The 22,394-nt window shown below is 49.0% G+C and overlaps 1 protein-coding gene across 1 annotated transcript in view; it reads left to right on the top strand.

Moving 5' to 3' along the window:
- LOC145337598 (uncharacterized) overlaps positions 1-6,630 on the top strand; it is a gene marked incomplete at its 5' end in the record, with an annotated part of 50,595 nt that extends 43,965 nt beyond the window's left edge. Inside the window, 3 exons of the mRNA XM_080182391.1 lie at positions 977-1,144; positions 2,296-2,428; positions 5,834-6,630. Of these exons, the coding sequence (XP_080038517.1) occupies positions 977-1,144; positions 2,296-2,428; positions 5,834-6,630 (1,098 nt within the window). The remainder of the gene's footprint in view (positions 1-976; positions 1,145-2,295; positions 2,429-5,833) is intronic.
- Positions 6,631-22,394: the final 15,764 nt, after the last annotated feature.

Here is a 22,394-nt window from a genome sequence, read left to right as displayed (position 1 = left end):
AACCTCCTCCAGCCCCTATAACCCTCCCTATCTCTGTAACTTCCTCCAGCCCCTACGCCCCTCCCTATCTTTGTAACCTCCTCCAGCCCCTACAACCCTCCCTATCTCTGTAACCTCCTCCAGCCCCCACACCCCTCCCTATCTCCGTAACCTCCCCCAGCCCCTACAACCTTCCCTATCTCTATAACATCCTTCAGCCCCTACACCTCTCCCTATCTCCGTAACCTCCTCCAACCCCTACACCCCTCTCTATCTCTATAACATCCTCCAGCCCTGACAGCACTCCTTATCTCTGTAATCTCCAACCCGACACCCCTCTGAGACCTCTGCGCTCCTCCAATTCCAGCCTCTTGAGCATCCCCCGATTCCCCATCACTCCGCCATTGGCAGCTGCCCATGTAGGCCCGAGGCTCTGGAATTTCCACCCTAAACCTCTTACGTCCCTCTCTGCACGTCCCTCTCCTACCTTTAGACGCTCCTCAAAACTGAGCTGTTGGACTGGATTTTTTGGTCAGCTGCCTCTCGTATCTCCTTACCTGAACCTTGGTGTCAAATCTTGCTTTTTATTCGCCCCTGAAACACGCTGGGATACATTATCGCTCTGAGATTGTATGGTAAATGGGGACTTTGTCTTTCCATTGGAGGTGGCCCCCCACTTTTGCCCACACCACACTTCTGACCTTTGGCTGACCTGGGTAGTGACACCTCGGGGGGATCGTCAATCTTCCAGTTCTCCTCCCAAACTCTGATCAAGTGGATGGCTGGGCGGTGTGTGGCGAATTGGCCAAAAAACCCAGGGCCCTCTCTTCCCTGGAGGTGCCCCATGGCAGGAGTAAGAGGTGTAGGCCTTAGGCCTAGCCTGGCTCGCCGCTGAACCTGGCTTGTTTCATTCAGTGCTGGGCTGTGGCCTAGTGTGGAAAGGTTCCTTGCGGCGCAGCGGTTGGAATTGACGGCCTTGTTGTGTCTCTCCCTCCAGCACGGGGCGAACGTGAACCTGCAGACGTACTCGGGAAACACGGCCTTACACTCCTCCAGTGGCCGGGGCCTGATGGAAATCGTGAAGGTGCTCCTGAAAAACGGGGCCGACAGCAGCATTAAAAACTGTCACAACGACACCTCGCTGATGGTGGCCAAGAACAAGAAGGTTCGTGCGGGCAATCCTTCACCCCTGGGCAGCTGAGGCTGCCTGAGGCCTAGAGGCTGTGATAGTTCTGGAGAGCAGAACCGCCCCCCCCCCCCCATGGAATAAGATCTAGGATTGAAAGCTAGCCTCGGTAACGGTGACCATAGCAACCGTCATCGACTGAAAAGAAAGCCTCTTTCGCTGCCCTCAACCCGGTCTGGCCTACACGTGACTCCAGTCCCACAGTCACCCGCTCGACAATTCTAAAACCGCCCTTCCAAAATGGCCCAGCATGCCCCACAGTTCAAGGGCTGGGCGACAGATGGCGGCCATGCCAGCCAGGCCCAAGGCCCATGGGAAGGAGAAGGAGGAATGATTGCTGAGGGGGAAACTCAGCCACGATTGTGTTGGAGCAGGCTTGGGGTGCAGGTGGCGGGAGAGGGCCGAATGGCCACGTTATCGGAAGGACGGGGATCGCACTGGAGGTGGGGGGGGGGGGGGGGGGCGTGGAGGAAATTGACCAGGATGTTGCCCCGGGGACGGAACATTTGAGTTATGAAGAGAGGTTGGATAGATTTGGGTTGTTTTCTCTGGAGCAGAGAAGACTGAGGGGGGGGGGGGCGACCTGATTGAGGCGTTCACGATTATGAGGGGCACGGACAGAGTGGATACGGAGGACAGTACAGCACAGGAAACAGGCCCTTCGGCCTAGGAGCTGTTCCCCTCAGCTGAAGGTCAGTCACGAGGGGACACAGGTTCAAGGTGAGGGGCAGGAGGTTTGGAGGGGGATGTGAAGAGAAGCTTTTTTACCCAGAGGGTGGTGCCGGCCTGGAGTGCGCTGCCTGGGAGGGTAGTGGAGGCAGGATGCCTCACACCCTTTAGAAGTACCTGGATGAGAACTTGGCTCACCATAACATTCAGGGCCTAGTGCTGGTCAATGGGATTAGGTGGGAGTTCGGGTGTTTCGAATGTGTCGGTACAGACTCGATGGGCCGAAGGGCCTCTCCTGCACTGTGTGATTCTATCTCGGACATCGTCTCCCCTTGCCCAAGCCTGGAAACTAGGCCCGATTTCATTGTCAGCCCAGAGTGGGGGCAAGCAAGCGCAGGGGGAGGGTCCGACATGCCGTCAACGTTCCAATGGCTTGACGGAGGTCTCTGTGTCGTTGCCAGGTGATTGACATCCTCCGAGGGAAAGCGAGTCGGAGCGTCGCTCAGCCCCTCTCCTGCCAGAGGTTGACCAGCGTGATAAAGGAATGTCCGTCGCCAAACAGCACGTCAAACTCGCCCCTCTCTGTCCCCCACGGTGAGAATCCAGCGTCGGGAAACCCCCTTTATGTTCAGGCCTGAGGGGGATTGGAGACAGAGACCTGTGTCCGGAGGGGGCGGGGAGGCAGGGAGGGGGAGGGATGTGGATGGCAGGTGGGGGTAGGATGAAGGCAATCTGTGGGAAACATACACATGGATTATCGAGAGCCTCTCAGACAATTTGTAACGCACAGAAGGAGCCATTCAGTGGAATGCGGGGCCTAGGAGGGGCAGAGAGGTGGAAAGCCTCACATCCTTCAAAAGTACCTGGATGAGCACTTAGCATACCATAATATTCAGGGCCTAGTGCTGGTCAATGGGATTAGATGGGAGTTCAGGTGTTTCTAATGTGTCGGTACGGACTCATGGACCGAGAGGCTTCTTCTGCACTGTATAATTCTATCTCTGCAAGAGCAATTTACCTTGTGTCCCCTCCCCTGTAAATGTATCAGGCCTGATTTTCTTTAACCAGCATGAAGGCTTCATCATCTGCTGGAGTATAGGCCTCATTATTAACTAAAATGTAGGCTTAACCATTAACTGGAATGTAGGCCTCACCCATTAAATAGTTGTAGGCCCCACCGTTTCTAGAATGCCGGCTTCACCATTATCCAGAATGTAGGCCTCACCATACGCCAGAATGTAGGCCTTATCATTAAGTAGAATGTAGGCCTCACCATTAACTAGAATGTAGGCCTCAACATTAACTAAAATGTAAGCCTCATCGCTAGCCAGGGTGTAGGTTTCACCGTTAACTAGAATGTAAGCCTCACCACAAGCTAGAATGTAGGCTTTACCATGAACTAGAATGTAGGCCTCACCATTATCTAGAATGTTGGCCCCCCCACTCTCTAGAATGTAGGCTTCACCATTATCTAGAATGTAGGCTTCATCATTCTCTAGAATGTAGGCTTCACCATTCTCTAGAATGTAGGCCTCACCATTCTCTAGAATGTAGGCCTCACCATTATCCAGAATGTTCGCCTCACCATTCTCTAGAATGTAGGCCTCACCATTAACTAGAATGTAGACCTCAACATTAACTAAAATGTAAGCCTCATCGCTAGCCAGAGTGTAGGTTTCACCGTTAACTAGAATGTAAGCCTCACCACAAGCTAGAATGTTGGCCTCACCATTATCCAGAATATTGGCCTCACCATTCTCCAGAATGTAGGCCTCAACATTAACTAGAGTGTAAGCCTCACCATTCACCAGAACGTAGGCCTCAACATTAACTAGAGTGTAGGCCTCATCATGAACGAGAGGGTAGGCATCACCATTATCTAGAATGTAGGCCTCACCATTATCCAGAATGTTGGCCTCACCATTCTCTAGAATGTAGGCCTCACCATTAACTAGAATGTAGACCTCAACATTAACTAAAATGTAAGCCTCATCGCTAGCCAGAGTGTAGGTTTCACCGTTAACTAGAATGTAAGCCTCACCACAAGCTAGAATGTTGGCCTCACCATTATGCAGAATGTAGGCCTCACCATTATCCAGAATGTAGGCCTCACCATTCTCTAGAATGTAGGCCTCACCATTATCCAGAATGTTGGCTTCACCATTCACCAGAATGTAGGCCTCAACATTAACTAGAGTGTAGGCCTCACCATTCACCAGAACGCAGGCCTCAACATTAACTAGAGTGTAGGCCTCACCATTCTCTAGAATGTAGGCCTCAACATTATCCAGAATGTTGGCCTCACCATTCTCTAGAATGTAGGCCTCACCATTACCCAGAATGTTGGCCTCACCATTACCCAGAATGTAGGCCTCACCATTACCCAGAATGTAGGCCTCACCATTCACCAGAATGTAGGCCTCAACATTAACTAGAGTGTAGGCCTCACCATTCACCAGAACGCAGGCCTCAACATTAACTAGAGTGTAGGCCTCACCATTATCCAGAATGTAGGCCTCACCATTACCCAGAATGTAGGCCTCACCATTACCCAGAATGTAGGCCTCACCATTACCCAGAATGTAGGCCTCACCATTACCCAGAATGTAGGCCTCACCATTACCCAGAATGTAGGCCTCACCATTACCCAGAATGTAGGCCTCACCATTATCCAGAATGTAGGCCTCACCATTACCCAGAATGTAGGCCTCACCATTATCCAGAATGTAGGCCTCACCATTATCCAGAATGTAGGCCTCACCATTACCCAGAATGTAGGCCTCACCATTACCCAGAATGTAGGCCTCACCATTACCCAGAATGTAGGCCTCACCATTACCCAGAATGTAGGCCTCACCATTATCCAGAATGTAGGCCTCACCATTACCCAGAATGTAGGCCTCACCATTATCCAGAATGTAGTCCTCACCATTATCCAGAATGTAGGCCTCACCATTACCCAGAATGTAGGCCTCACCATTATCCAGAATGTAGGCCTCACCATTACCCAGAATGTAGGCCTCACCATTACCCAGAATGTAGGCCTCACCATTACCCAGAATGTAGGCCTCACCATTACCCAGAATGTAGGCCTCACCATTATCCAGAATGTAGGCCTCACCATTACCCAGAATGTAGGCCTCACCATTATCCAGAATGTAGGCCTCACCATTATCCAGAATGTAGGCCTCACCATTACCCAGAATGTAGGCCTCACCATTACCCAGAATGTAGGCCTCACCATTACCCAGAATGTAGGCCTCACCATTACCCAGAATGTAGGCCTCACCATTATCCAGAATGTAGGCCTCACCATTACCCAGAATGTAGGCCTCACCATTATCCAGAATGTAGTCCTCACCATTATCCAGAATGTAGGCCTCACCATTACCCAGAATGTAGGCCTCACCATTATCCAGAATGTAGGCCTCTCCATTAACTAGAATGGAGGCCTCACCATTAACTAGAGTGTAGGCCTCATCTTGAACTAGAGCGTAGGCCTCACCATTAAGCAGCAAAGCGACGCTGTGAGAGAGACAGAGCGGTGGGTGGGTTTCCGTGATATCTGTTCTTTCAGAGAACCTGGGCATTTACAATCAGCGGAACGCCGTCCTGCACGGTTTGACCAGCCATCCCACGGCTCGCCTCGATGGGATGGAGGCCTTTGCCGGGACCCGGATCCACCCTTCGCTGAGTGTGGCTGAGGGCGAACGGATCGGTCGCAAAACTCCACCGTTCCCACTCTGTGCAAAATCCGGGGCCGGGTTGGGTTAAAACGGGAACCTGCCGTCCACTCTGAGGGAGGTGTTCAAATGGTGCGGCGACCCCAGGGGCGGAGAGAGAGAGAGAGAGACGGAGGCAGGAGATAGAGGGGGGAGGGAGGCGGAGGGTCGGGGGGGGGGGGGGGGCGATGCTAGAAGCGGGCCTCTGGGTACATTGTATTGGGTGAATCAAGGAACCTGACCGAGACTTCTTTCTCCTCCCGTGTCTTGTTCGCAGGGTCGAGTTGTTCCGAAACCGGCGCCCACCAGAAGAGGTCGCCCCAGCACCTCCTGGCACCCTCGCCCCTGCACCCCCTGGCACCCTCGCCCCTGCACCCCCTGGCACCCTCGCCCCTGCACCCCCTGGCACCTTCAGCCCGAAGCCCCCAACGAGACTCGCCCTCCTACCCGTCCGCGGACAGCCAGCTGCCCGCCTGCCAGCGATCGCCGGTGCCAGCCGCCCCCACGCGCAGCCGTTCCGGGACCCCCAGGCCGGAGGGCAGACCCCAGCCCGAAGAGGAGACGCCCAGCGCCCTGGAGGAGAGACAGCAGCCGGCGTCGCACCCTCACCCGTGGGAGAGGACGGATTGCCAGGGCGGGCGGCTGGACAGGGCACTGCCGACCGGTACCCCCGCCGCGCGCCCAGCCGGCGACTGCCTGCCGGGTCACCCCTTCGCCCAGGTCTACTGCCACGGGATGGTCAAGCACCCGGTCCTGCCCGCCGCCACTTACCCGGTGCTGCCGTTCCACCACCGGTACCCAGGCGCCGAAGGGGCCTTCCTGAGCTTCATGGGAGCGCCCGTGCCAGCCCTGGCCCCCTCGGCCTTCGTGGCACAGCTGCCGTGCCCGCCTCAGTACAGCGGGGTAGGCCCGCCTGCCAGGGAGACCCACGCCAGCCTGCCAGCGGGCAAGATGATCCGAGACAAGGGCGACCGTCTAGCCGGAACTGTTCCCTTCCAGACGTCTCGACGCTCGGTGCCAATAGCGTGGGTAGAGGGGACAGTTGACGTGGGCACCCACACAAACGCAAACTAAGGACAGCTGTACTGTATTGTAAATATAATTTGTATTGTACCGTTCACTGGAGGAAACCCTGGGATTTTGGTAGATTCAACACTTCAATTGAATCTACGCTCACTGTGTAAGTAACTTCAGAAATAACTGTAAATGTTAAAATAAATTGTGTAGCAGTTCATCATTCACTTTGCCTGGCGTCCAGTTCCGATCTTTCGCCGCACCATCTCAAATGCCAGGATGTAAACAGACTGGCACCAATAAGGGAGAGAGTTCAATCGTCACCCTATTTACAACACCCTTCCCCACCTCCCGCACCCCCCCACCCCCCAGGTAACCTTGTAACCCTTCCAGTTACAGGGCAAGTTAGATACAGAGTAAAGCTCCCTCTACACTGTCCACCATCAAACACTCCCAGGACAGGTACAGCACGGGGTTAGATACAGAGTAAAGCTCCCTCTACACTGTCCCCATCAAACACTCCCAGGACAGGTTCAGCATGGGGTTAGATACAGAGTAAAGCTCCCTCTACACTGTCCACCATCAAACACTCCCAGGACAGGTTCAGCATGGGGTTAGATACAGAGTAAAGCTCCCTCTACACTGTCCCCATCAAACACTCCCAGGACAGGTACAGCACGGGGTTAGATACAGAGTAAAACTCCCTCTACACTGTCCCCATCAAACACTCCCAGGACAGGTACAGCACGAGGTTAGATACAGAGTAAAGCTCCCTCTACACTATCCCTATCAAACACTCCCAGGACAGGTTCAGCATGGGGTTAGATACAGAGTAAAGCTCCCTCTACACTGTCCCCCATCAAACACTCCCAGGACAGGTACAGCACAGGGTTAGATACAGAGTAAAGCTCCCTCTACACTGTCCCCATCAAACACCCCCAGGACAGGTACAGCACGGGGTTAGATACAGAGTAAAGCTCCCTCTACACTGTCCCCATCAAACACTCCCAGGACAGGTACAGCACGGGGTTAGATACAGAGTAAAACTCCCTCTACACTGTCCCCATCAAACACTCCCAGGACAGGTACAGCACGGGGTTAGATACAGAGTAAAGCTCCCTCCGCACTGTCCACCATCAAACACTCCCAGGACAGGTACAGCACGAGGTTAGATACAGAGTAAAGCTCCCTCTACACTGTCCCCATCAAACACTCCCAGGACAGGTACAGCACGGGGTTAGATACAGAGTAAAACTCCCTCTACACTGTCCCTATCAAACACTCCCAGGACAGGTGCAGCATGGGGTTAGATACAGAGTAAAGCTCCCTCTACACTGTCCCCCATCAAACACTCCCAGGACAGGCACAGCACGGGGTTAGATACAGAGTAAAGCTCCCTCTACACTGTCCCCATCAAACACTCCCACGACAGGTACAGCACAGGGTTAGATACAGAGTAAAGCTCCCTCTACACTGTCCCCATCAAACACTCCCAGGACATAGAACATTACAGCGCAGAACAGGCCCTTCGGCCCATGATGTTGCGCCGACCAATTAAAAAAGCAATGACCCTCTAACCTAAACCAATCCCTTTCCAGCCATAAACCTATCCACGGATCTCTTAAATGCCCCCAAACTAGGTGCATCTACAACCGCAGCAGGCAGGGCATTCCAATCCCTCACCACCCTCTGGGTAAAGAACCTACCTCTGACATCTGTCCTATATCTACCACCCCTTAATTTAAAGCTATGCCCCCTCATGCTAGCTTCCTCCATCCGAGGAAAAAGGCTATCACTGTCCACCCTATCTAAACCTCTAATCATCTTGTATGTTTCAATAAGGTCCCCTCTTAGCCGCCTTCTTTCTAACGAAAACAACCCCAAATCCCTCAGTCTCTCCTCATAGGACCTTCCCTCCATACCAGGCAACATCCTGGTAAACCTCCTCTGCACCCTCTCCAATGCCTCCACATCCTTCCTGTAATGTGGGGACCAGAACTGCACACAATACTCCAAGTGCGGACGCACCAGAGTTTTGTACAGTTGCAACATGACGTTGCGGCTCCTAAATTCAACCCCCCTACCAATAAATGCCAAGACACCGTATGCCTTCCTAACAACCTTATCTACTTGATTCCCAACTTTCAGGGATCTATGTACACATACACCTAGATCCCTCTGTTCATCCACACTATTCAGAGTCCTACCGTTAGCCCTATACTCTACACATCTGTTATTCCTGCCAAAGTGAATTACCTCACACTTTTCCGCATTAAACTTCATCCGCCACCTCTTGGCCCAGCTCTGCAACTTGTCCAAGTCTCTCTGTAAACTATGACACCCCTCTTCACTATCTACCACTCCTCCGACTTTGGTGTCATCAGCAAATTTACTGATCCACCCAACTATACCCTCATCCAGATCATTAATAAAAATTACAAACAGCAGTGACCCCAAAACAGATCCCTGAGGCACACCACTTGTAACCGAACTCCATGACGAATACTTTCCATCAACCACCACCCTCTGTCTCCTATCTGCTAGCCAATTCCTGATCCAATTAACTAAATCACCCCCAATCCCATACATCTGCATTTTCTGCAGAAGCCTTCCATGGTGAACCTTATCAAACGCCTTACTAAAGTCCATATATACCACGTCAACTGCCTTACCCCCATCCACCTCTTTGGTCACTTTCTCAAAAAACTCAATAAGGTTAGTAAGGCATGACCTACCCTTCACAAAACCGTGCTGACTATCTCCAATCAATTCATTACTCTCCAAATAACTATAAATCCTATCCCTAATAATTTTTTCTAAAACTTTGCTCACAACAGAAGTAAGACTCACCGGTCTATAATTCCTGGGGAAGTCTCTGTTCCCCTTCTTAAACAATGGGACAACATTCGCTATCCTCCAATCCTCTGGGGCTATACCTGTGACCAACGACGACCTGACGATCAGAGCCAGAGGCTCTGCAATCGCCTCTCTTGCCTCCCAGAGAATCCAAGGGTAAATCCCGTCCGGCCCAGGGGACTTATCTATTTTCAAACCCTCAAGAATATCTAGCACATCCTCCTTATCAACTGCAATACTATCCAGTTTACAACCCTGTAACCCAGTGTTCTCCACAGCTACATTTATGTCCCCCTGCATGAATACCGAAGAGAAATATTGGTTTAATGCCTCTCCAATCTCTTCCGGTTCCACACATAACTTCCCACTGCTGTCTCTAACTGGCCCTAATCTTGCCCTGACCAATCTTCTGTTCTTAACATATCTATAGAATGCCTTAGGATTCTCCTTAATCCTATCAGCCAAAGTCTTCTCGTGTCCTCTTTTAACTCACTCTTTAACTCCCTCCTAGCCAATCTAAAGCTTTCCAGTGCACTACCTGAGCCCTCAAGTTTCATCCTGACATAAGCCTCCTTTTTCCTTTTAACCAGCGAAACAACTTTTTTAGTGCACCACGTTTCCCTAGATCTACCAATTCCTCCTTGCCTGACAGGGACATACCTATCAAGGACTCGCAGTAGCGAGTCCTTGAAAAAACTCCACATTTCGGACGTTCCCAGCCCCTGTAGTCTCCTAGTCCAACCTGTGCTTCCTAATTCTCTCCTAATAGCCTCATAATTACCCTTCCCCCAGCTAAAACTACTGACCCGAGGTTCATGCCTATCCCTTTCCATCACTAAGGTGAACGTAACCGAATTGTGGTCACTATCACCAAAAAGCACACCAACTCCCAAGTCTAACACCTGGTCTGGCTCATTTCCCAGCACCAAATCCAATATAGCCTCACCTCTAGTTGGCCTATCTACATACTGAGTCAAAAAACCTTCCTGCACGCTTTGTACAAAAACTGGCCCCTCTAACGAGCTAGAGCTATAGCTATTCCAATTAATATTAGTAAAGTTAAAGTTAAAGTCCCCCATAACAATTACCCTATTACTTTCACTCCTAACCAGGACAGATACAGCACAGGGTTAGATACAGAGTAAAGCTGCCATTTCAGGAAGAATGTGGATCATTTGTGTGGGGTTCTGACCAATATTCTGTCCCTGAGGTAGTACGAGTATTATAGCTTCTTTCCTCCTTGTTGCCTGATCTATGTTTCCTTTTTTGTGGGATCTTGCTGTGCGACCCTTGCCTTCCGCACTCCCCCGCAGCCCAGCAGTAACCGCTCTCCAGCAGACAGTGGCGTCCCTGGTTGCTCGAGAGATTTCGCGACGTCCTGAACGTGTGATCAGGCGCCACGCCAATGCAGCTCTCCGCCCCCCCAACCCACCGGATCCCCGGTTCGAATCCCACTGTGGCAGGGCTCAGTGACACATCGTAGAACACAGAACGCTACAGCACAGTACAGGCCCTTCGGCCCTCGATGTTGTGCCGAGCTGCGCCCAAGCCCAAGATCAAAGCTACCCCACTCCCTGTCATTCTGGCATGCTGCATGCGCCTATCCAATAATTTAAGGAAATTCAGGAATTTAAAAGTCTAACGATGTTGGTCGTAGAATCCCGACAGCGCAGAAGGGGGCCATTTGGCCCATCGAGTCTGCAGCGACCACAATCCCACCCAGTCCCTATCCCCATCCATTGACCCCAGCTGGTGCCCCTAAGGGGCAATTTCTAGCATGGCCAATCCAGCTAATCCGCACATTTTTGGAATGTGGGAGGATAACGGACCACCCGGAGGAAACCCATGCAGACACGGGGAGGATGTGCAAACTCTACACAGACTGTGGACCCCCAAGCCGGGAATCGAACCCGGGTCCCTGACGGTGTGAGGCAGCAGTGCTAACCACTGTGCCACCTTCATGGTCATGTAAAAACCCCTCTGATTCCACTGATGTTCACGAGGGAAGGAAATCTACTGCCCTTACCCTGCCTGGGCTCCACGTGACTCCAGAACTGTAGCAATGTAGTTGATTTTTCAATGTCCCTCTCAAATGTCCCAGCAAGTCACTCAGTTGAAGGGGCAAATAGGGATGGGCAATAAATACAAGCCCAGCCAAAAACAGAATTTAAAAAAAAAGTGTTGGGGACAGTGTAGAGGGAATTTGAGTGCTGGTAACAGGGCTGGAGGTGTTTTGACCAGTATTGTTTCATATGGACGCCACTTCCACAGTTCACACATACCTCCCTGTAGCCGTGTGACTTCAGTCAGTGGCAGTGGTAATTCTCAGAAAGATTATCTAACTCTTCCTCACCCTTGTGACGTTTCTCTGCCCGTTGACAGCTTGCCAGGGGAGTGTGCACTAAACAAGCTTTTGCTTGACAATAGATTCCAAAAATACGCCTCACTCAGAATGGAAGATACAATGGGCTTGTGCGTGACATCAGGTATTTTGACTTACCCTGGCATATCTATCCACTTCCAAGGAAATTCTCACTGGACCAAACTGACGGATTTAACACTTGAATCCAAATTTCCCCAGCTGCACCCAAGCACTATACAGCCAGTCCCCAGTGAGAGATGTTAACTCCATTACCCACCCGAAGGAGATTTATTCTGTATTTAGCCCGTGCTGTACCTGTCCTGGGAGTGTTTGATGGGGATAGTGTAGAGGGAGCTTTACTCTGTATCTAACCCCGTGCTGTACCTGTCCTGGGAGTGTTTGATGGGGACAGTGTAGAGGGAGCTTTACTCTGTATCTAACCCCGTGCTGTACCTGTCCTGGGAGAGTTTGATGGGGACAGTGTAGAGGGAGCTTTACTCTGTACCTAACCCCGTGCTGTACCTGTTGTGGGAGTGTTTGATGGGGACAGTGTAGAGGGAGATTTACTCTATATCTAACACCACGCCGCACCTGTCCTGGGAGTGTTTGATGGAGACAGTGTAGAGGGAGCTTTACTCTGTATCTAACCCTGTGTTGTACCTGTCCTGGGAGAGTTTGATGGGGACAGTGTAGAGGGAGCTTTTCTCTGTATCTAACCCCGTGCTGTACCTGCCCTGGTAGTGTCTGATTGGGGCAGTGGAGAGGGAACTTCACTCTGTATCTAACCCCGTGCTGTACCTGTCCTGGGAGTGTTTGATGGGGGACAGTGTAGAGGGAGCTTTTCTCTGTATCTAACCCCGTGCTGTACCTGTCCTGGGAGTGTCTGATTGGGGCAGTGGAGAGGGAACTTTACTCTGTATCTAACCCGTGCTGGGAGTGTTTGATGGGGTGTCTGTGTCTAATATGGGATGTTTATTAAAGAGTTAACACCCCCTCCACACTTACAGTAACTCTCCCTGATGGTAATCTTAATCTCTATTTCTAAGAAATTACAGTTCCAGATGTAGATGGCATTTGTCCAGACCCCTGCTTCCCTTTCTAAGAAACACAGGGTGAAGTTTCCAAGGATTCAGCTAACACGGTTTGAGTTTGTGAAATAAATCCTGCCAATCACACTGATTGTGAGTTGCGAACTTTGAAACACTCATCAGACCTACCATCCACCAAACCTACACTTGTTGCTAAACTACCCAGGAACCTCCGAGAGATTACCAGTAAATCCCTCCCTAGAACTTAATCCAATTGTTCATTGTTCCAGATAGAAGCCTATCCCTGCAAGGCAAGGAGATTACACATGGGAAAACAAAGAGAGAATTTCAGCAGGAATCCAACCATCAGGTTCGGGGATTTTTCCGATAGCATTAAATTTCCCGAGGAGTTACAGTCTGGAATCCAATCCAGGGTCCGCAATGGATTATACATAGAATAAAGGTACCGGGAATGAGTTACAGACCAGAATCTAATCCAGGGGTTCAGGATGGTTTATATATAGAATAACAGATACCCGGGAGTGAGTTACACACTGGAATCTAATCGAGGGGTTCGGGGTGTTTATATATAGAATAACAGATACCCGGGAGCGAGTTACAGACTAGAATCTAATCGAGGGGTTCAGGGTGGTTTATATATAGAATAACAGATACCCGGGAGCGAGTTACAGACTAGAATCTAATCGAGGGGTTCAGGGTGGTTTATATATAGAATAAAGGTACCTGGGAGTGAGTTACAGACTGGAATCTAATCCAGGGGTTCAGGATGGTTTATATATAGAATAACAGATACCCGGAAGCGAGTTACAGACTGGAATCTAATCGAGGGGTTCGGGGTGGTTTATATATAGAATAAAGGTACCTGGGAGCGAGTTACAGACTGGAATCTAATCGAGGGGTTCGGGGTGGTTTATATATAGAATAACAGATACCCGGGAGTGAGTTACAGACTAGAATCTAATCGAGGGGTTCGGGGTGGTTTATATATAGAATAACAGAAACCCAGGGGTGAGTTACAGACTGGAATCGAATCGAGGGGTTCAGGATGGTTTATATATAGAATAACAGATACCCGGGAGTGAGTTACAGACTAGAATCTAATCGAGGGGTTCGGGGTGGTTTATACATAGAATAACAGATACCCGGGAGTGAGTTACAGACCAGAATCTAATCCAGGGGTTCAGGATGGTTTATATATAGAATAAAGGTACCTGGGAGTGAGTTACAGACTAGAATCTAATCCAGGGGTTCAGGATGGTTTATATATAGAATAACAGATACCCAGGAGTGAGTTACAGAGTGGAATCTAATTGAGGGGCGCAGGGTGGTTTATATAGGCTAACAGATACCCGGGGGTGAGTTATAGACTGGAATCTAATCGAGGGGTTCAGGATGGTTTATATATAGAATAACAGATTCCTGGGACTGAGTTACAGAGTGGAATCTAATCGAGGGTTTCAGGGTTTTTAGAAATAGAATAACAGACACCCAGGAGTGAGTTACAGACTGGAATCTAATCGAGGGATTCAGGGTTTTTAGAAATAGAGTAACAGACACCCAGGAGTGAGTTACAGACTGGAATCTAGTCAAGGGGTTTGGGATGGTTTATATATAGAATAACAGATACCCAGGTATGCGTTACAGACTGGAATCTAATTGAGGGGTTTGGGATGGTTTATGTATAGAATAACAGATACCCAGGTATGCATTACAGACTGGAATCTAATCGAGGGGTTCTGGGTGGTTTATATATAGAAAAACAGATACCCGGGAGTGAGTTACAGACTGGAATCTAATCGAGGGGTTCAGGGTGGTTTATATATAGAATAACAGATACCCGGGAGTGAGTTACAGACTGGAATCTAATCGAGGGGTTCGGGGTGGTTTATATATAGAATAACAGATACCCGGGAGTGAGTTACAGACTGGAATCTAATCGAGGGGTTCGGGGTGGTTTATATATAGAATAACAGATACCCGGGAGTGAGTTACAGACTGGAATCTAATCGAGGGGTTCGGGGTGGTTTATATATAGAATAACAGATACCCGGGAGTGAGTTACAGACTGGAATCTAATCGAGGGGTTCGGGGTGGTTTATATATAGAATAACAGATACCCGGGAGTGAGTTACAGACTGGAATCTAATCGAGGGGTTCGGGGTGGTTTATATATAGAATAACAGATACCCGGGAGTGAGTTACAGACTGGAATCTAAACGAGGGGTTCGGGGTGGTTTATATATAGAATAACAGATACCCGGGAGTGAGTTACAGACTGGAATCTAATCGAGGGGTTCGGGGTGGTTTATATATAGAATAACAGATACCCGGGAGTGAGTTACAGACTGGAATCTAATCGAGGGGTTCGGGGTGGTTTATATATAGAATAACAGATACCCGGGAGTGAGTTACAGACTGGAATCTAATCGAGGGGTTCGGGGTGGTTTATATATAGAATAACAGATACCCGGGAGTGAGTTACAGACTGGAATCTAATCGAGGGGTTCAGGGTGGTTTATATATAGAATAACAGATTCCTGGGACTGAGTTACAGAGTGGAATCTAATCGAGGGTTTCAGGGTTTTTAGAAATAGAATAACAGACACCCAGGAGTGAGTTACAGACTGGAATCTAATCGAGGGATTCAGGGTTTTTAGAAATAGAGTAACAGACACCCAGGAGTGAGTTACAGACTGGAATCTAGTCGAGGGGTTTGGGATGGTTTATATATAGAATAACAGATACCCAGGTATGCGTTACAGACTGGAATCTAATTGAGGGGTTTGGGATGGTTTATGTATAGAATAACAGATACCCAGGTATGCATTACAGACTGGAATCTAATCGAGGGGTTCTGGGTGGTTTATATATAGAATAACAGATACCCGGGAGTGAGTTCAGACTGGAATCTAATCGAGGGGTTCGGGGTGTTTATATATAGAATAACAGATACCCGGGAGTGAGTTACAGACTGGAACCTATTCGAGGGGTTCTGGGTGGTTTATATATAGAAAAACAGATACCCGGGAGTGAGTTACAGACTGGAATCTAATCGAGGGGTTCAGGGTGGTTTATATATAGAATAACAGATACCCGGGAGTGAGTTACAGACTGGAATCTAATCGAGGGGTTCAGGGTGGTTTATATATAGAATAACAGATACCCGGGAGTGAGTTACAGACTGGAATCTAATCGAGGGGTTCAGGGTGGTTTATATATAGAATAACAGATACCCGGGAGTGAGTTACAGACTGGAATCTAATCGAGGGGTTCAGGGTGGTTTATATATAGAATAACAGATACCCGGGAGTGAGTTACAGACTGGAATCTAATCGAGGGGTTCGGGGTGGTTTATATATAGAATAACAGATACCCGGGAGTGAGTTACAGACTGGAATCTAATCGAGGGGTTCAGGGTGGTTTATATATAGAATAACAGATACCCGGGAGTGAGTTACAGACTGGAATCTAATCGAGGGGTTCGGGGTGGTTTATATATAGAATAACAGATACCCGGGAGTGAGTTACAGACTGGAATCTAAACGAGGGGTTCAGGGTGGTTTATATATAGAATAACAGATACCCCGGAGTGAGTTACAGACTGGAATCTAATCGAGGGGTTCGGGGTGGTTTATATATAGAATAACAGATACCCGGGAGTGAGTTACAGACTGGAATCTAATCGAGGGGTTCGGGATGGTTTATATATAGAATAACAGATACCCGGGAGTGAGTTACAGATTGGATTCTAATCGAGGGGTTCGGGGTGGTTTATATATAGAATAACAGATACCCGGGGGTGAGTTACAGACTGGAATCTAATCGAGGGGTTCAGGGTGGTTTATATATAGAATAACAGATACCCGGGAGTGAGTTACAGACTGGAATCTAATCGAGGGGTTCGGGGTGGTTTATATATAGAATAACAGATACCCGGGAGTGAGTTACAGACTGGAATCTAATCGAGGGGTTCAGGGTGTTTATATATAGAATATCAGATACCCCGGAGTGAGTTACAGACTGGAATCTAATCGAGGGGTTTGGGGTGTTTATATATAGAATAACAGATACCCGGGAGTGAGTTACAGACTGGAATCTAATCGAGGGGTTCGGGATGGTTTATATATAGAATAACAGATACCTGGGAGTGAGCTACAGATTGGAATCTAATCGAGGGGTTCGGGGTGGTTTATATATAGAATAACAGATACCCGGGGGTGAGTTACAGACTGGAATCTAATCGAGGGGTTCAGGGTGGTTTATATATAGAATAACAGATACCCGGGAGTGAGTTACAGACTGGAATCTAATCGAGGGGTTCGGGGTGGTTTATATATGGAATAACAGATACCCGGGAGTGAGTTACAGACTGGAATCTAATCGAGGGGTTCGGGGTGTTTATATATAGAATAACAGATACCCGGGAGTGAGTTACAGACTGGAATCTAGTCGAGGGGTTCAGGGTGTTTGTATATAGAATAACAGATTCCCGGGGAGTGAGTTACAGACTGGAATCTAATCGAGGGGTTCGGGGTGTTTATATATAGAATAACAGATACCCGGGAGTGAGTTACAGACTGGAATCTAATCGAGGGGTTCAGGGTGGTTTATGCATAGAATAACAGATACCCGGGAGTGAGTTACAGAATGGAATCTAATCGAGGGGTTCAGGGTAGTTTATATACAGAATAATAGAAACCCCGAGTGAATTACGGACTGGAATCTAATCGAGGGGTTCGGGGTGGTTTATATATAGAATAACAGATACCTGGGAGTGAGTTACAGACTGGAATCTAATCGAGGGGTTCAGGATGTTTATGTCTAGAATAACAGATACCCAGGAGTGAGTTACAGACTGGAATCTAATCAGGGCTTCAGGGTAGGTTATATACAGAATAATAGAAACCCCGAGTGAATTACGGACTGGAATCGAATCGAGGGGCTCAGGGTGGTTTATATATAGAAAAACAGATACCCGGGAGTGAGTTACAGACCGGAATCTAATCGAGGGGTTCAGGGTGGTTTATATATAGAATAACAGATACCCCGGAGTGAGTTACAGACCGGAATCTAATCGAGGGGTTCGAGGTGGTTTATATATAGAATAACAGATACCCAGGAGTGAGTTACACACTGGAATCTAATCGAGGGGTTCGGGGTGGTTTATATATAGAATAACAGATACCCGGGAGTGAGTTACAGACTGGAATCTAATCGAGGGGTTCGGGATGGTTTATATATAGAATAACAGATACCCAGGAGTGAGTTACAGACTGGAATCTTGTCGAGGGGTTTGGCGTGTTTTCTATATAGAGTAACAAATACCCGAGAGTGAGTTACAGACTGGAATCTTATCGAGGGGTTTGAAGTGGTTTTATGTACAGAATAAGAGATATCCGGGAATGAATTATGGACAGGAGTATACTTTAGGAACTTGGGATGGTTAATCTGTCGAATAACAGATAGCGTGTGTGAATACAGACTGGAAATTAATTGAGGGGTCTGGGCTGGTCTATATGTAGATTATTTGGGGTGGCAATGTGGCACAGTGGTTGGCACTGCTGCCTCACAGTACCAGGGACCTGGGTTCGATTCCTGGCTTGGGTTACTGGCTGTGTAGAGTTTGCACATGCTCCCTGTGTCTGTGTGGGTTTCCTCGGGGTGCTCCCACACTCCAAAGATGTGCAGGTAAGGTGAATTGGCCATGCCAAATTGTTCCTTCGTGTCAGGGAGCTAGATAGGGTAAATGCATGGGATTACGGGGATAGGGCCTGGATCGGTGTGGCTCACACAGTATAACAGACCGGAATCTAATCGAGGGGTTCGGGGTGGTTTATATATAGAATAACAGATACCCCGGAGTGAGTTACAGACTGGAATCTAATCGAGGGGTTCGGGGTGTTTGTATATAGAATAACAGATACCCGGGAGTGAGTTACAGACTGAATCTAATCGAGGGTTCGGGGTGATTATACATAGAATAACAGATACCCCGGAGTGAGTTACAGACTGGAATCTAATCGAGGGGTTCAGGGTGGTTTATATATAGAATAACAGATACCCGGGAGTGAGTTACAGACTGGAATCTAATCGAGGGTTTCGGGGTGGTTTATATATAGAATAACAGGAACCCGGGAGTGAGTTACAGACTGGAATCTAATCGAGGGGTTCGGGGTGGTTTATATATAGAATAACAGATACCCGGGAGTGAGTTACAGACTGGAATCTAATCGAGGGGTTCGGGGTGGTTTATATATAGAATAACAGATACCCGGGAGTGAGTTACAGACTGGAATCTAATCGAGGGATTCGGGGTGGTTTATATATAGAATAAAAGATACCCGGGAGTGAGTTACAGACTGGAATCTAATCGAGGGGTTCAGGGTGGTTTATATATAGAATAACAGATACCCGGGAGTGAGTTACAGACTGGAATCTAATCGAGGGGTTCGGGGTGGTTTATATATAGAATAACAGATACCCGGGAGTGAGTTACAGACTGGAATCTAATCGAGGGGTTCGGGGTGGTTTATATATAGAATAACAGATATCCTGGAGTGAGTTACAGACTGGAATCTAATCGAGGGGTTCGGGGTGGTTTATATATAGAATAACAGATACCCGGGAGTGAGTTACAGACTGGAATCTAATCGAGGGGTTCGGGGTGGTTTATATATAGAATAACAGATATCCTGGAGTGAGTTACAGACTGGAATCTAATCGAGGGGTTCGGGGTGGTTTATATATAGAATAACAGATACCCGGGAGTGAGTTACAGACTGGAATCTAATCGAGGGGTTCGGGGTGGTTTATATATAGAATAACAGATATCCTGGAGTGAGTTACAGACTGGAATCTAATCGAGGGGTTCGGGGTGGTTTATATATAGAATAACAGATATCCTGGAGTGAGTTACAGACTGGAATCTAATCGAGGGGTTCGGGGTGGTTTATATATAGAATAACAGATACCCGGGAGTGAGTTACAGACTGGAATCTAATCGAGGGGTTCGGGGTGGTTTATATATAGAATAACAGATATCCTGGAGTGAGTTACAGACTGGAATCTAATCGAGGCGTTCAGGGTGTTTATATATAGAGTAACAGATACCCGGGAGTGAGTTACAGACTGGAATCTAATCGAGGGGTTCGGGGTGGTTTATATATAGAATAACAGATACCCGGGAGTGAGTTACAGACTGGAATCTAATCGAGGGGTTCGGGATGGTTTATATATAGAATAACAGATACCCGGGAGTGAGTTACAGACTGGAATCTAATCGAGGGGTTCGGGGTGGTTTATATATAGAATAACAGATACCCGGGAGTGAGTTACAGACTGGAATCTAATCGAGGGGTTCAGGGTGGTTTATATATAGAATAACAGATACCCGGGAGTGAGTTACAGACTGGAATCTAATCTAGGGGTTCAGGGTGGTTCATGTGTCGAATAAGATACCCGGGATTGATTAGCAGAATTTTCTGGAGACTCCCACTCGGATTGTCATTCTCTGCGCAGTGTGAAGTCAGTTCAATGTTTCTACTTGATGACCCTTCAATCCGATCTGGGATAAGTTGGGAACATCGTGTCGTCTCTGCGAATGCAGGGGCACAGAATGGCAGGGTGAGGTAGGGGCGTTGGCGTTGTGGTGATCACTAACAATGGCCTGGGTAGTACGGGAAGGTGTGCGGTGTGCGGGAAGTGGGGGATATTAGCTGCGGTGGGTTTAAGTGATTTAAAGTGTAAAGCCTTGGTGAGGATGTGGTAACATACGCGATACCAGCTGCTTGCCTCTCGCTGACGGGCTGAATTCTCGGGAAATTGAAAATGATTCTTCACTCGGTCCTGAAATGAATCTTAGTTTCTGTTTCTCCATCTCCAAGCAGTGATGAGGCAGCAGTAAACCCTGCCTGAGGGAAACTTCAGCCAGAAGCCTCGCAAGGCCAGGTTCAAGGCCAGCAGGTTTATTTGGTAACAAATGCCACTGGCTTTCAGAGCACTGCTCCTTCTCCAGGTAAGTGGGAGTGGAGAACTCTGAAAGCTAGTGTGTTTTTGCTACCAAATAAACCTGTTGGGCTTTAACCTGGTCTTGTGAGACTTCTTACTGTGTTTACCCCAGTCCAACACCGACATCTCCACATCATGATTACTATCGAGGGAAAGTTAGATATGTCACAATTAAAATCAACCATCACTCTCCCTGTATCCAACCACCAGCCTCAAGTTCCTCTCTGCTCTCCCTCTCTGCTCTCCCTCTCTGCTCTCCCTCTCTGCTCTCCCTCTCGACTCTCCCTCTCTACTCTCCCTCTCTGCTCTCCCTCTCTGCTCTCCCTCTCTGCTCTCCCTCTCGACTCTCCCTCTCTGCTCTCCCTCTCTGCTCTCCCTCTCGACTCTCCCTCTCTACTCTCCCTCTCTGCTCTCCCTCTCTGCTCTCCCTCTCTACTCTCCCTCTCTACTCCCTCTCTGCTCTCTCTCCCTCCTCTCTCTCTCTCTCACTCCTCTCTCTGTCTCTTTCTCTCCTCTCCCTCTCCTCTCTCTACTCTCTCTGCTCTCTCTCCTCTCTCTCTCCTCTCTCTGCTCTCTCTCCTCTCCCTCTCCTCTCTCTGCTCTCTCTCCCTCCTCTCTCTCTCCTCTCTCTCTCCTCTCTCTGCTCTCTCTCTCTCCTCTCGCTGCTCTCTCTCTCTCCTCTCTCTGCTCTCTCTCCTCTCTCTGCTCTCTCTCCCTCCACTCTCTCTCTGTGCTCACTCCTCTCTCTGTCTCTTTCTCTCCTCTCTCTGCTCTCTCTCTCTCCTCTCTCTGCTCTCCCTCTCTCCTCTCTCTGCTCTCTCTCTGTGCTCTCTCCTGTCCGTCTCCTTCTCTCCTCTCTCTCTGCTCCCTCCTCTCCCTGGCCTGTCCACTCCCTCTACACTCTCTCCTCTCCCTCTACACTCTCTCTGCTTGCCTTGCGCACGGATCTCTGCTCCTGGGCTGTGGTGAACACTGACACCTGCTGGTTGCTGAGGTAAAATTCTCAATCCTTGTGTTCTGAAGATGCAATGAGCTTTGTGAATGGGCTGCACTGTTCAGCAGAGATAGGAGGGAGTGAACAAGAGGGGCCGGAGTGAGGAGTGGGATTGTGGCTGGAACCCCCGACCCTCCCTCTCCTCCCCTGCTGTCCCATCCTGCATGTCCCCATCTCCCCAAGCTATCCCCTCCTCCTTCTACCAGCACACAGTCCAAGCCTAGTCAGTTCCAATGCCCACTCACCCTGCCCGACCTCGCAGTCACTGCTTCCTCATCTGCCCCAGGTGGTCACTCACTGCCCACCTGGCTGGGGGGGGGAAGGGGGTAGGGGGGCATGGTTGGATGGGGCAAGGTGGTTAGCTTAAATCTGATCTGGTGTCTAATCTCCTCCCAACCATCTAAAGGTGAGACAATCGCACTGTTACGACCCCGCTCTGCACCAACCTCTGCTGGGCAATCTCAATCAGGAAGTATTACCTCCTCCAGGACCAATGAAAAATGAGGGTATGTTACCAACCAGATCGGGTAGTGAGGGGTTTCTTGCCCCCCTCTGG

Source organism: Carcharhinus amblyrhynchos, unplaced genomic scaffold (genome assembly GCF_965287045.1).
Source record: "Carcharhinus amblyrhynchos unplaced genomic scaffold, sCarAmb.v2.hapA scaffold_53, whole genome shotgun sequence".
Classification (NCBI taxonomy): domain Eukaryota; kingdom Metazoa; phylum Chordata; class Chondrichthyes; order Carcharhiniformes; family Carcharhinidae; genus Carcharhinus; species Carcharhinus amblyrhynchos.
Note: the sequence above shows the minus strand (reverse complement) of the source record. Positions and strands in the feature narration are given on the sequence as shown.